The 15,273-nt window shown below is 46.5% G+C and overlaps 2 protein-coding genes across 5 annotated transcripts in view; one reads left to right on the top strand and one right to left on the bottom strand.

Moving 5' to 3' along the window:
* The window catches only part of gabrb3 (gamma-aminobutyric acid type A receptor subunit beta3), a 27,870-nt gene extending 19,446 nt beyond the window's left edge, over nt 1-8,424 (bottom strand). For both annotated transcript variants that reach the window (XM_037469322.2, XM_037469321.2), the window contains exon 1: nt 8,260-8,424. In XM_037469322.2, the coding sequence (XP_037325219.2) occupies nt 8,260-8,354 (95 nt within the window). In that variant the 5' untranslated portion in view covers nt 8,355-8,424. The remainder of the gene's footprint in view (nt 1-8,259) is intronic.
* Nucleotides 1-11,483, top strand: part of gabra5 (gamma-aminobutyric acid type A receptor subunit alpha5) — an 11,738-nt gene extending 255 nt beyond the window's left edge. The window contains exons 1-10 of one of the 3 annotated variants that reach the window (XM_037469325.2): nt 1-218; nt 600-677; nt 861-985; nt 1,908-1,975; nt 2,246-2,466; nt 4,572-4,654; nt 7,473-7,616; nt 9,266-9,418; nt 9,782-9,993; nt 10,530-11,483. In XM_037469325.2, coding sequence (XP_037325222.1) covers nt 607-677; nt 861-985; nt 1,908-1,975; nt 2,246-2,466; nt 4,572-4,654; nt 7,473-7,616; nt 9,266-9,418; nt 9,782-9,993; nt 10,530-10,820 — 1,368 coding nt within the window. In that variant the 5' untranslated portion in view covers nt 1-218; nt 600-606 and the 3' untranslated portion in view covers nt 10,821-11,483. Of the gene's footprint in view, nt 678-860; nt 986-1,907; nt 1,976-2,245; nt 2,467-4,571; nt 4,655-7,472; nt 7,617-9,265; nt 9,419-9,781; nt 9,994-10,529 lie in introns of all 3 variants that reach the window. The other 2 variants (XM_037469324.2, XM_037469323.2) reach the window with 2 other exon arrangements.
* Nucleotides 11,484-15,273: the final 3,790 nt, after the last annotated feature.

Genomic DNA, 15,273 nt, shown 5'->3' on the forward strand with positions numbered 1-15,273 from the left:
CACACTTTCACTGAAGGGGGATTCGGGAGTTGGATGTGCTATGCGGGCTTCTGTGTAGGAGGAGAGTCCAGCTGCGGCGCGGACCCGGTTAGCGGGATTTACAGCTGTGCGCGTGCAGATGTGACATCGTGCAGGTGTAGAAGCGGCTCAGCGTGTCCGTCGCCAACTCACAGAGACGAGGTGCATGAGTGGGATTGACCAGAGGCGCCTGCAGTGAGGTGGAGACAACTTTGAATTATCAGCGTTTTTTTCCTCTTTTTATTTGGGCTAACATCTGTACAGATGTCGCTCTTTAGAAAAACGCAGGTTGTATCCGTGCACACACACACACACGTTGGCGTGCTGTAGATGCTGTCAACGCATTGCATGCGAGAAGATTTGTTACGAGCACTTATCTCCTCGTAGATGTCATTTAGTTTCCACAGTGAAAACCGCAACACAAAGAAGCTGTTAATTCAAACCTGTTAATTGTACAGATTCCAAAGCCCTCTGGGGGCAAATTTGTGCTTTAGTAGAAAATAAATGGAATGGATACTGCTGTAATACGAAGCATCCAGGGAACATTGCAGCTGCTGTGATTTTTGGACGTGTTGTTTCAGGAATGGAATGTGCTGCAGCTCCGCAATGAGACGTCTTTGGGTCTGTGTCCTGCTTGTGAGCATCGCCTGCCGTCTGAGGTGAGAACTGACTGCTGGAACTTCACGGCACATCTTGGACAACCTCAGAGTGAAGAGACACACACGAGGAGAAAAAAACAGAAGCAAAGCAAAGCTTCTGTTTTGTCTCAAATGATTGAAATGCATTTTTTAATGGGCTTTTTGAAAGCGAGTTTGATTTTAAGGGGGTCCTCTCATCTGCAGCCTCGCCCAGGACGTAGCTGGAACCCCCAAAGAGGCCGAACTGAACGACAACATCACCATCTTCACGCGCATCCTGGACGGGCTGCTGGACGGGTATGACAACCGGCTGCGGCCTGGACTGGGGGGTAGGTCCCGCTGGACGCACCTCAACACCTCTGTCTATTTCCCCCACATTTCATTAATTGGGACAACCACACAGATGGCGGGGGGGGAGAACCGAACATGTCATTCTATAAATGTCCCATACGCCGAGCTCGAGACTGTGATAAAAAAAGATTTGTTTGGATAGATGAGAGCCACACGGAGAACATCTGTCAAGAACATGTGTCTATATTCATGAATGCGGTTCACTCCTCTTCTAAGTTTGATTTAATGTCACAGTGACCTGAAAGTGTGCTGCTGTGACCTTGAGCAGGTCCTTATTCCTGATAAAACAGAACCTTTAGGCTCCCTAGATTTTCTGAAAAGATGCTGAATCTGTTTCATGAATTGGATGCCTACACCAATAAATGATTTTGTACAGTGAACTCTATTAACATCCCACTCTGAGGTGCACGTTTCCCCGTTGTCTGCATCATGATGGTCGCGCATACGTTAATAAATAAAATATTATTAGGTTTTGGTTACAAAAGCTACGTTTTAAACTTTATATAAGAAAAGATTGCTTTTTGTTTGTTTTGTTTTGCTTCTTGGGTTAGGGTAGACGTAATCCAAATTAAGTTTATGATGTTATTTCACACGAGAAACGAGCAGCTTGGACTCCTGTGTTTGACCCCTCAGTTCTTCCCTCAATGCAGAATTTTTCTATTTAAAACGGATTTTCCAGTAAAAGTGTGTATTTGCTTTAATGTGCAGTAGACGCTGCGACAAATTATACGTTAATAAATTCAAATCGGGGGATTTATTATGAATTAATTTCTGTAAAGTCAAAGAAAAAACCTGCATTTGGCCTTTGTATTTAGAACAAATCTCAATTATATTGAATGCACAAAACATGCTTGTGTTTTAAGGGCTCAATAATAATCAATATTCTTTCTATTCTAACAGAGAAGGTGACAGAGATCAAAACCAACATCTTTGTCACGAGCTTTGGTCCGGTCTCTGACACTGAAATGGTAAGAACCTTCTTGTGAGTTGTCACCTCGTATAACTAATTATTTTAATAAAATCCAGCCTTAATGCTTTTTGTGTGATCAACTTATTCAAACAAGAACATCACACATCACTACTTTAAATAAAAGCATTTGCATCGTGGCGGATTCAACCTGATTACATTATTTATTTATTATTATTCTACACCGGTCATATTACACGTGTCGTAGCTGGGCTACTTAATTGATGTGTGTTTAAATTTCAACGCGTTAATAATGCGATTCGTCCTGTAGGAATACACTATCGACGTGTTCTTTCGTCAGAGCTGGAAAGATGAAAGGCTTTGCTTTAAAGGCCCGATGGAGATGCTTCCTCTGAATAATCTCCTGGCCAGTAACATCTGGACTCCAGACACCTTCTTCCTCAACGGGAAGAAATCCATCGCTCATAATATGACAACACCAAACAAGCTGCTGCGCCTGAAAGACGACGGGACGCTGCTCTACACCATGAGGTAAGCCCCTCCGCTGAGTTCACCAAGTTTCTCCTGCACCAGGTCTGAGAGAGGTCTGGTTGAATCCCAGAGCCCAGGAGTTAGGTGTGGAAATGTTAGAGAGGACCGAACCATCCCTCGGCCTGTGATAGTGCTTCGTGGTGGTTTGTGAGACCCTCGCTGCACCGATGAGCCCACACACTGTGTAGCACTGTGTGTGTTGGTGCTGCATTGATGCGTCATCGTCTTGTCCCCATACTGGACACGGGAGGTGAGGGAAATGGTTGCTTTGACCTGGTGCTCCTGCGCCTCGTATCCCTTCTCCCATTCATCACGTTCTGACCACCAACCACCGCGTCTCTAAGTCACAGTAACTACGTAGAATATTTGGCTCCATCACTTCATGAACGGTATACAAGATTTATAGGATTTTGTGTTACACCTGCATTGGACAGGTAAATAGTAATTTAAAGGGCCATTTTGAGGCAAATATAATGTTCATAAAATTAACTTTTTCACTGCAAATATTAAGAGTGAAAGTAACTTGAGGGTCGTTTTTAGCTACTGAGTCAAATTAGGTGGACTGTTCTTCCAGCACACGAGGAACCATGAGTGACGCAAGTGAATGTGAGTCATAGTCTAACCTAGTGACTTTAACACAAGGCTAACCCAGTAAACCAAAGTCTAACCCAGTGACTTTAGCACAAGGCTAACCCAGTAAACCAAAGTCTAACCCAGTGACTTTAGTACAAAGGCTAACCTAGTGACTTTAGCACAAAGGCTAACCCAGTAATTTTAGCACAAAGGCTATAAATGTTACACGCTAACCAAGTGGCACCAAGGTTAACACAGTAGCACAAAGGCTAACCCAGTAGCATAAAGGCTAACCAAGTGACACAAGGGCTAACACAGTAGCACAAAGGCTAACCCAGTAGCACAAAGGCTAACCCAGTAGCATAAAGGCTAACCAAGTGACACAAAGGCTAACCCAGTAGCATAAAGGCTAACCAAGTGACACAAGGGCTAACACAGTAGCACAAAGGCTAACCCAGTAGCACAAAGGCTAACCCAGTAGCATAAAGGCTAACCAAGTGACACAAAGGCTAACACAGTAGCATAAAGGCTAACCAAGTGACGAAAGGCAGTAGCACAAAGGCTGTTGTGCCGAAGAAGCCGATTCAAATTAAAATCAACAGGTAGCTTAACTTCTGCTATTGTGCTTTTACAGCTGTGTTATTCCACATAGGTCTTTAGTTTCATAAAAAAGCTAAGGGCACTTCAGGAACTTAACAAACTCCCTGCTGGCATCTTAAGATGTGAAGGAGAAGAAGGCTTGATCTCTCTCTCTTGTTCCTTAATGTGTAATCACTTAAACTGAGAATTGTTCTGTTTTAGAGAGTTTAGAATGAACATTTTAAGGCTCCACTACACTCAGGATGTCAGGATCTGACAGTTTTTCCCCGCATTTAAGCATTCATAAAGCATCTTTTTTATAAGCACTAATTGATCAGAATATGGTTCAGATAATAAATCCACAATGGGCAACATAATGTAGAAGAGATAATATGTATTGCTAATAGAAAAATCCGCCTTCATGTCTCCATCTTATCAGGACAATAAATCCTCCCAATAAAATATTAACACAGGATGTTGGAGGAAATGGACACGTCAACAACGACTATTGATCTGCCTCACATGGTCAAAGACCACGCGCCATTAGAAAAGGTCGTCAAGATGCCCCTTTAATGCGTTTGTGTTGTTAGAGAAACATTTTAAAACCTCCATTAGCCTCTGACGATGGTTTCCTGCTCAGCTCCACAGACAGGTGGCGGCCTCGCTCCACCAAAACGAGCCACGGCTCCACCTGGCGGGTCATCTCCCTTCTCAGGAACCTTCACGGTTTCCCTCTGGTGGCTCAGTGGCTCATTGCCGAGGCCACTGAAGTGGACGGAACATGGTTCTCGTTGGCTGAACTGAAGCACAGACCCAAAATAAATAAATGATTTATAATCAGCTAGTACGAGAAACTGATGATCACGGTGATGATGATGATCATGATGATGATGAGATGACGACGTGATGTAATGATGTGTCGTGACTTTGGGCGAATGGCTCCTCTCTTGCAGACTGACTATCTCAGCAGAGTGTCCCATGCAGCTGGAGGACTTCCCAATGGACGCTCACGCTTGTCCCCTCAAATTTGGAAGCTGTGAGTAGACACAAATGCGGCGAGGTGCGGCTTTGAGAGACGAGAGAGCAGATATTAAACGTGCTCCACGTCTGTGGGACACCGAGGCTGCATCCAGTGAATAGGTCTATATTTTAAACTTCACAACAAAAACGACCTCCAAACCAACACATGCTTGAAAGCTAAGATCTTCCTCCTAATACGGAGGGCCTTTATGCTCATGTTTCTATTGAGTTTCTTTGTAGACTTCAACATTTCACAAAAGACTTTACACACATGAGATCACAGGTACAATGCTTCACGCCTCAGTTATCCGAGGGGGGGGGGAGTGGGACCGGGGGGGAGGGCACTGGGACGGATGCACCTGTGTGTTTTCGACAGCCCGTGTCCCTCAGGTGCAAAGCCTTATTGTTGTGGCCGCGGTGCAGGAAATAACCATGTAGACGCCGACACGCGACTCCTGATTAAACCATTAATCATCATGTCACAGCTGCTCTCCTGCCTCGGCTACACTTAATGGGAAATATATGATCCACACACACACACACACACACAAAGGCTACATTTACCACCAAGGTAACCTTTAAAAGTCTCACACCTCGCCCATAGCAAAGCTTAACCAGCCGTGTGACACGTGCCCGGGCTTCCCCCGTGACTCCTAAGCCGCTTACAGGCCTCACATTTGAGGATCTCCTGTTGTGTCGGCTTAGGATTAGACTTTGAGGTCTTCCCCCGCCGCTCAGGTGAGGAGAGCAATCTCACTGCGTGCCATTCAGTCCCTCAGGACGCCAAGACCAGGACGGGTCTAATCCGAGGAAGTAACCCGGCCCACGTCGGCCCGCGTGCTCTCTGATGTCGATTGACAGATCCAAAGACCTGCTGGATTTAATTACACAAGATCTAAATACAGGTTGGGCCCGAATCTGCGTCCTGGAGATGCAGGGCGGCTGCTGTTGAGTCGGGACAGACGTTCACGGACGCCACGTTTAGACACCAGTCAAATCCGTTGTCGTAGGAAACAGACGTGTCATTTCATTGGTTAAAAAAAAAAAAGAAGCTTGCTGACTGGTCGGTGGAATTGGCGAGCAGGCGAGCTAACGGGAAGCACGTCCCGCACGCCGAACAAATACAACTTCAGGTCAAATGGTGGTCATCGTCAAACATCATGCATGGAGTTCATCAGTATCCTGTTGTCTCCATTAACCCTCGCTAATCCTTTGACCTTAATGGGAGGCACTCACCATGAGCTCAGGGCTTTGAGAGCTAGACCTGTCGGTTAATCACCTCTCTGGACTCCCTCTACCGGATGAACTCCTCTGTGTCCTCTTTAAATCACTCGTTCTGAGGGTTCGTGTTACTCAGCAGCCCCCTCTCTGGGTCCGTAGGTTGAAATCCCCTCCGTGGGATGTTAGACTTTTGATATCTGCAGATTCTTTTCAAATTGAATCCGCATTCGCAAACCACCACCTCTCATTGGAGGGAAAAGGCTTAAAAAACTGGTTAATGTTGGACTTTATAATAAAGTTTAGAGATTCATGCTGAGCTCAGAGACCCTTTTCCACAAAACACAAACTCTTCAATGTTATTGAACTCAAACAGTATTTGTTGTTTCGACCTTTTGTCTTGAAACGATTAAACTGTGTGACTACTGAATGTACAGAACTAAATATACTCCTTATATTAAGTATGTTGGATCTTGTCATATTATTGAAGGTCGAGCTTTTCAAACAAATTACGACTGTGGAGAAAATCAATCCAAAAATAAACGGATAATAACGAGGAGAAGCGACTCCACCGATGACGTAACGCGTTCCTACAAAGACCCAGTGGAGACGACGCGATGCGTCTTTGAGGCGATAATCCGCCGCCTGGAGGACCGGGGTCAATCTAAATCTCTGTGTTCTAACACCACAGTTGTTGGATTAATGCTGCAGATTTAGAGCGTGTGTGTGTGAGGTGTCAGCTGCAGCACGTCACCCAAGAGGAGGAACCAGAAGCCTCCAGAGCAGCCAGCGCTGGCTTTGTAAAGTTCCTGGTGATGAACACCAGTCTCGTGAGGAACTTACAAGAAAGAACATTTCATTATTTAAAAAATCGAGTTTGCGTGAATTAGTTTCAACATCAATAAAAAACCTCCATCTTCTTTTGCATTGATCAATATTCTTCACCCTGGCTCTACTTTCTGTGCCGTCCGAGCTTCCGTCTGCCAGCAATTATACATGAAGGGTTCTACAGCGTCATAGAACAACAAAGTGTATCTGAATCCTTTCATACACCCCTGTATAAGCACAACATTTTATTGCAATTCTTCAAAAAAATTTTTATTTATTGTGCTGTCACAACACTGTTATTTGTCTATAAATCCAGGTCCGTCCGCAATAACCACAGGAAATAAGCGCTGATCAATGCCGGCCAAATGCTTCCCAAAACCCCCCCAAAGAATAGAAACATGAATGAAAAACACAACTCTTAGATAATCGTATTCATGCAACATGTTGTTTAGCAAAATCATCTCTGCTGTACAAGAAGAAACAACAAAAGCTCAGAGAGAACATGAACGTAATGAACAAAACATGCACCGCTGTGTGTGTGTGTGTGTGTGTGTGTGTGTGTCTGCAGATGCCGCTTATTTGTGTTTTTGTGTTAAATCAGGAAATCATTTTGTTTAAAAAAAACCAATAGTATTAAATGACTGTGGCTACTATGTATGCATATGTCTTATTTTGTTAATTAACTGTGATATATTCAATTCACCAACATCTACTCAAATCATTTTGGCCTTTTGAACAAGAAGCAGATGATAATTGAATGAACCCTTGTGTCGGCGCTGCTGTCCCAGATGCATATCCGGTCTCCGAGGTGGTCTACATGTGGTCTGGGGAACAGGCCAAGTCCGTGGTGGTGGCAGAGGAAGGGTCCCGGCTCAATCAGTACCACCTGATCGGTCAGACGGAAGGGACCGAGGACATCTACACCAGCCGAGGTGCACACAGCCGCCACTAAACTATTAAAGAGATTCATTCATGCCCCCCCCCCCATCCCCCCCACACTTTCCTGCCTTCCTCACACGGCCAGCTGTCTCCCACAGAGACGAGAGGAATCACTTATCCGGGTGTGTCGGGTTAATCCATACGCAGGCCCATCGGTTGTGCTTTTACCCAGTGATGTCACTGGTAGCGGCGGGGACACGTTGGTGGGGGGTGGGTGGGTGGGTGGGGGGGGTTAACGGGCGCCTGCTTAACTCTGCTATGTAAATGATAACAGACGCGTGCAGCTTGATGCGTTCACGTGTCGCCGTGCTTCATTGGGTCACCGGATCACACTGGGCAGCCAAACGTGATGCCCCCCCCCCCCCGACCTACACCCCCCCACCCACCCCTCCGACACCCAGCATGCACTGCTCAGGCAAATGGAGCCAGCATGGCCTTAATTAGCCATGCTAATCTGAGGTACAAGCCCTCTTTAACGAGCCGAGAACAGCTCAGCAAAGCCCCGCTCTGGGCCAGGGTGACCTTTGACCCTAAGCCCAAGAGCGTGAAAATATAGACACAGGAATTCTTTAGTAGCAGACAGCCCTCGCCATGTCGTTTGCATCCCACAACCCCCCCCCCCCCCCCCGTACTCACCAGTCCACCAGCATCGCCGCGTTGTTCTCCACCGCGAACGGCAGCTCGCCGCCGACGCTCCCAAAGACGACCAGTAAAACCCACCACAGACGCATCTTTTTCCTCCCTCACGCCTCGGAGATTTCCGTCCAGTTCCAGGGTCCCATCATCAGGAGGTCAGGACAGAGCGGGGTCGCGCCCTCCTGCCCCCCCCCCCCCCCCCCACCCCCTCCCAACAGAGCGTTCGTCCTCGGAGTGAAGGCAGCGCAGGTGTCCCCCTTCGCTAAGGACATGATGCTCGACGCCGCATCGCTTTCTCTTCCCCCCCCCTTGCTCCTGCCAGGGTCCCTCTCAACCCCCCCCGGCCCCACTCATCTGACCCGATCACCTGTTGGTAATCTGCGCTGACCCGAGGTCTGTGTTTCGGACGCCGGAGCTCAGTATGCGTGTCCCCCCCCCGTCAAGAGTGTCCTGAATGGGACCGGCTGTCCGTCCCTCCCACACTCAGAGAGAGAGAGAGAGAGAGAGAGGGTGGGGGGGGTGGGGGGTGGGGGGAGGGGGTGACCGGAGCGACGCACAGGATGCAGATTGTGTCGAGGGATTAGTGGGACGGGAAAATCCGTTTGCCAGGAGAAAGTCGTGTGGATTTTCTTCAGGGCATCAGAAGTCAGCTGATCAACCAGGAAGTGAAGATTTACTCTTTCTCAATGAGTTAAAGTTTAATTAAAACCTCTCGCAGATGAAGATACAGACGTATTTTCTCAACTTTGATGAAACATCAGATTTTCCGTCATAAGTTTTCTTTTTAATACAATTAGTAGTAGTTTTTGTGCCCAATTCTGGAGACACACCACTATAAAAAATAACTACTTGTACTAATTGTACTACTGTTTGTACAATTTCTTGTGTTATCTTGTGACACGATGTGTGACATCAGTTCACATGTTACTGTCGGGATTCCCAATGGGAATCTGCTGCCGTACCCGAAGTCATCCGTTGGGTCTCCCCTCCCTGCGTCCGCCTTCAGGTCAATACACCGTGATGATGGCTCACTTCTACCTGAAGAGGAAGATCGGCTACTTCGTCATCCAGACCTACATGCCGTGCTTCATGACCGTCATCCTGTCGCAGGTTTCGTTTTGGCTCAACAGGGAGTCGGTGCCGGCGCGGACCGTCTTCGGTGAGTCAGCCATGGACGCCACGTTGCGTTATGGGAAGCACTTGACGCGATGGTTTATTTTAAGTTTAAGTTTATTATTACAAGTCCATCTAATTTTAGTTCAGGTGGCCATATTCCAAAATGGCAACAGCAAAACGTCTGATTCTGTCACAAAGACTTTGTCTACTTCTTATATACAGTGTGTGAGCCTGTATGAGATTACTTTTTAAAATATTTATATATATATACTATATACGTGTAACCGGGTTTTGCTGCTGCAGGATTTGTCTCTGACCTCGATTTACTTAATCTGTGAGAGTGAAAAAAAAAACCCGGATGGCGTGCCTGGTTCGCCAAAGCTGACCCAGTTCTCTGCGCCACCAGGTGTGACCACCGTGCTCACCATGACCACCCTCAGCATCAGCGCTCGCAACTCGCTGCCCAAAGTGGCCTACGCCACCGCCATGGACTGGTTCATCGCCGTGTGCTACGCCTTCGTCTTCTCCGCGCTCATCGAGTTCGCCACGGTCAACTACTTCACCAAGAGGAGCTGGGCCTGGGATGGAAAGAAGGCGATGGAGGCCCAACAGCCCAAGGTGTGTGTGTGTGTGTGTGTGTGTGTGTGTGTGAAGACCCAGGCCTGTCGGACTGACGTTGTGGGGACCCTGGAGTCCTCAACGTTGTCATATTAAATGTTCTTAAATATGTCTGTTTCTGTGAGGGATGATATTTTTCACATGGAATTGTGTTTTTATTATTAATTTATTATTAACTTGCGAGTGTTTAATACAATTAAATAATCTGACCAAAGTGTACGGTCATTTATGTGGATTATTTTAGAATTCCTGTTTCCAAACAGTCTAAAAACAAATTGGCTTATTTTGTTCAACTTCTAAAAAATACATTGTGACAGTCACTAGATATTTAGGGGGAACTGTGCAAAAATTCCTAGTTAACGTCACAGCAGCTTTAGAAACACTTGAGTGTTGAGGCCTTTCTTTTCTTCTCGACTCTTTTCATCCGAAAGGAGCGTCGCGTGATTCCGAATGAGGAGAAGAATCGGCTTCAGTCAGTCAGTTGTTTGTGTGGACGTTGTTAACCGCGCGGTCGGCGCTTTTCTTTCTGCCCACAGAAGAAGGACCATTCGGCTCTGTCCAAAAAGCCGAACAACACCTGCTTGTCCGGCGTGAATTACACCACCAACCTCACCAAGGACGCCTCCATCTCCACCATCTCCAACAGCACGGCCGTTCAGCTCAAACCTTCCGAAGCCAAGGCTCCGGACCCCAAAAAGACTTACAACAGTGTCAGCAAGATCGACAAGATGTCCAGAATCGTGTTCCCGGTGCTTTTTGGGACCTTCAACCTGGTCTACTGGGCCACGTATCTCAACAGGGAACCAGTGATCAAAGGGGCAGTTTAAGATCTTCCGTCCTCCTGAAAAACCACTTCAGGGTTTCACCACTGGAACGCGAACCCAACCCAATGGCACTTAGTCCTTGTACCCTAGAATCCCCTTTACACTTGGCATTAAAATGTGGTTTTGGCTGATCGCATGGCCACCGGACAGAGGGCGTGACCTCCCCGAAGGTCACCCGACGGACGGTCCGATCTCGTCCACCCGACCTGCACCACGAGCAAGTTGGCGAGTTGGTAAGCTCCTCAACAGGAAGGACCTTCACCGATGGAGTCGGGACGAAGGCCGAGGTGCCTGCTCTCTGAATCCAAGCATATCCCACGCGAACCAATGCCAACAGGAGCTCAGGTGGGATCACATCCAGATACGACCGGAACACGATCTAATGCCAGGTGCAAAGAGGTGAACAGGAGTGTTTTCGTAGGTCATTGCATGTCCGTCAACTTCATGTTGCCTTGAGTTACATTTTTTTTCCTCTAGAGACTGTTTAATCTCCTCTTAGAACTTCAGTCGCTGGTTAGTTTCTGCCATATTGTGGCATTTCTTTGAGTTTGAGCATTTGGCGTTATATATATATATATATATTTCCTCCTCGAGTCTGCAGCCAGGCCGAATGCTATGCAAAACTACATTTCCTGATGTGTCGCAGCGCTCACTTTGTACAGAAGAGGTAGGGGGCGGGCAGGCGGCGGGGGGGGGGGACTTGAATAGCCATGCTAAATGCGATGCCTTCAGAGTGTGAGAACTCGTCGAATGCACTGAAAACTCCCGCAGTTCCTTTTGCCAGACGCCACGTTTACCTTTCACTGACTACGTTCACATTAATGGACCGTTAATATTCTGAATAACACAAGACAACATTCTCATTTTAATGTTGAAGAGATAATCTGTATTCAGAATTAGTTCCATTTCAGGTGGCTCATTTTCAGATGAAGACGTGTGTGATTTGTGGATGTTCCGCTGGTTTTAGGAGGTTTTTTTACAGCAGTTTGTAAAGTTTGACCAGTCGAAAATAAAGGAGAAACCCTCATAAACATTAATACAAACATTATGAAGGACAACAGGTTTTTGGATACAATTATCTCAACGACGAGCTTTTCCATGGAACTCTTTGGTAAAAACAGATCCTGACACCGAGAAGCAAAGCGGTTGAAGACCGCGGGATTCACTGGTGATGATGATGAAGAGGAGGAGGAGGAGGAGGAGGAGGAGGACGTCTCTCAGCGGGACTATAAGTGGAATATTCAGAAGGAGGGGAGCATCGCGTGGTGCTGGTGAGCGTAGTCACTGAATCGTGGTCTGGTTTTGCTGCTGCTTTTTTGCTATTTTCCTCAAACTTTTGAAAGGCCACTTTTTCATGAGCGTCATTTCTAAACGAGGACGGACGGAGAGCCGCGCTGAGCCTCCTCTTTGTACGCGTGTACATACGCCCTGCGCTTCTACGTCATGTGCCTCTCAGTGTCACTCCGGTGCGTCGTTGGACCAGACGGGACAGCTTCTTTTCTTTCAGTCGAGCTTTGAGGGAACGCGTTTGGGTCCTTAGAGCAGCGTCACTTGTTTGTCATCGTTTTGAGTAGCAGTGAAGAGACTGAAAGTCACACAGGGTTTATTGCCTTTGGATCGACATTGTTTTTGATGAGGTCATCGGGTCTGGGGCGGGGGGGGGACCCAGAAGACTGTTGTTTGAATCCCGAAGTGAAACAAGGATTTTTATTTTACTAAATGGAACAAACTAGTTTTGTTCACTAAACTTCAAAGTAGTTCAAACACAACTATTGAAATGGGATATGAAACGCGTCTTGGTTGAAGTTGGATGACTTTAAGCTGAAGAACAGATTTTCAGATCTTCCTCGTTGTGTTACTTCCTCACAGTTGTGATCTTACACCAATTTGTCAGAGTCAGAGTTTACGTCAAAGTCCGTCCGAAATGTCTTCACTCCGTCTTTGGATCAGACGTTTCGGTTCAAATCTTATTGACAAAGGCTTGTTTTTGAGGTCACAGTGAAACAGTGAGAGAATTCTTTTCATTTTTGAACACACAATTAATCAATAAACTAATGTTAATTTCATGAGCACCTTTTTAAACGCAATTCAAAAGTGTTTTATAAACGATTGGAAAGACGCAAACAAGAAAGGAAGGAAAAAGAAAAGACAAAAGCCCCCCAATCAGTCAGCGATCAGAGGCCCCCCCCCCGCCCCCTCTTCTTCAGGGTCATGGTTACGGCATTACTGAATGTGATCATGTTTCTTTTTATTCCTCTATTTCCCCCCCACACACACACACAGCTGTGTGTATTTTAGGTGCAGGCAGCTCTTCAAATGTAAATATCTGAAGCAATAAATAATGCTCATATAATTAATGACTTTTGTGGATGGTAATAATTGTGACTTTAACTTTGTGGATGTCTTTCTATCCAGATTTGATCCTTTTTCTATAATGATTGCCCTGATTGTCTTTAGCTCGTCCATCTGTGGAAGCACAGTGCTCTCTGACCATGACCAATCATTCCTTTATTTTTGTAAAGTACTTGCACAGATTTAAGGGTCCTGGACACAATGGAGACCTAAACGTTGCTTTCTTTCTTACTTGTTATGCGGAACTGATTCCCAATAAAGCTTCACCGACTCCCTCAGTCTGCTGTCATTGGTCTGAACTGGTCTAAAATAAAAGGTTTCAACAGGAAACGATGCCGCAGGAAGCCTCAGAAGGACAAAGGACAAAGGTCTGTGGTCGGCATGCAGATCACACAGCCTGTGTGGCTGGTGGGCTAGTAAATCCATCTTGGGGGGCGGGGGGGGGGGGTCTCAACATCTGGCTCACATCTGTTTGTCAAGGATTTAGCTGCATTTAAGTTGCTTTTCCCTTTCAGCCGGTCGGTGGCTTCCTTCCGCAAACTAAGCCGCCGCCAAATGACTTCGATCAAAGCGTCTAGCTGCAGGAGCAGAGAAGCACCGGCATCTCTTCTCTCGTCCCCATGGCGACGATAGAGATGCACCGGCATCTCTTCTCTCGTCCCCGCGGCGACGATGAAGCATCACACAGCCCATCATAGTCCTCATTTGTTTGACAGCTCCAAACACTGAATCCTCAAACAGTTTTTGCAGCTTCGTACAAGATTCCTAATTTTGACCCCCAAAAAAAAGGCTGTGGATTTGAAACAACGACTGTGTCCCCAGTGGAAGCTGAAGCATATTTGTATGATGTAAGCATCTTTATGCTAAGCTAAGCTAAGCTGCTGCTGGCTGACAATCGTCTTACTCTCTCTACATACAGAGGACAGAGGAGACAGATGTTGTGTGGAGCAAAAACACCACGAAGCGTCATCAGTGAGGAGTTTACAGGCCGCCGAGTTTTAACAATATCTATTCTTCAAATATGGAGCAGTTTTTATGATGTACGATAGGAGAGGACCCCTTCACCAGCACATGATGATTCCACTGTTGTTAGGGTCGATGTTCGGAGAGAACGTCCTACGGACTCTTTATAACACCAGGGCCAAACATGTCATGTTCATCTTCACAGCTCACTACGGAAAAAACCTGAGAAACGCAGAGTTGTGAATCATCTTCAAACTGATCTGGGGTCTGTGTCTTTGAAAGGTCGGGGGGAAACTTGTAAGAACTCAAACCATTCGGCTCTCTGTCAAATTACAAATGACGCACGGAAAGGAAAGTTTTCAGCCCTGAAGGTAAAAGTGAGTTTTTCAGAATTGAGACTTCAGGAGGACGTCAGTGCACCTTTCGTGGTGTACATCGGTAAGCAGAGATCAAAGGTGCCCAGGTGTTTCCCATCATGCACTCTGTGCCGTCAGAGCGGGTCGGACCCAAATCCAGGTCTAGTCTCTGTACACAGCAGCCAGGCTTTGTAGGAAGTGACTCACGGTACCTTCAGGTAACCTGCATGAAAGGAGATCCCTGTGCAGAGTCTCCTTGGAACCAGCAGAGGGCGACAGCAGAGAACCGAACATTCTGGGAAAGACCCGCTCGAGTCTCTGTCCGTGAAGAGAACTCATGAGTCTCATTGCTTCACACCACCCGAACCCAAGCGGGACACATTCATCATCTCTGACCTCAGCAGCTTCGAGAAGCTCTTCCTCCTCACTGAGGTTGAGCCACAGATTCATTTGAAATGATTATGATATTTAATATTTACCTCATGATATGCAGCACGTCTTTGTGTGTTATTTATTTCCACTTATTCTTCACCAAAGGCACGCTGATTTTACCTGCTCTGATGACGTCATTGTTATGTCTCGGAATGCAGGTCCTAGTTGTGTAGGTGGGGTGGAAGTGGATTATGATGGTGTAATGTGTGAAACTGCATTATTGGAGACGCAGTATTCTGTGTTTTTTTACATCCTGACCCATTATAACGGCCAAATGTCATCTCCACCTCTGATGCAATGATTGTGACTGAATGAATCCCAGTGACTACACCTTCATGAGAGGAGTCACAGAC

The sequence above is a fragment of the Pungitius pungitius genome, chromosome 7 (genome assembly GCF_949316345.1).
Source record: "Pungitius pungitius chromosome 7, fPunPun2.1, whole genome shotgun sequence".
NCBI classification, from domain to species: domain Eukaryota; kingdom Metazoa; phylum Chordata; class Actinopteri; order Perciformes; family Gasterosteidae; genus Pungitius; species Pungitius pungitius.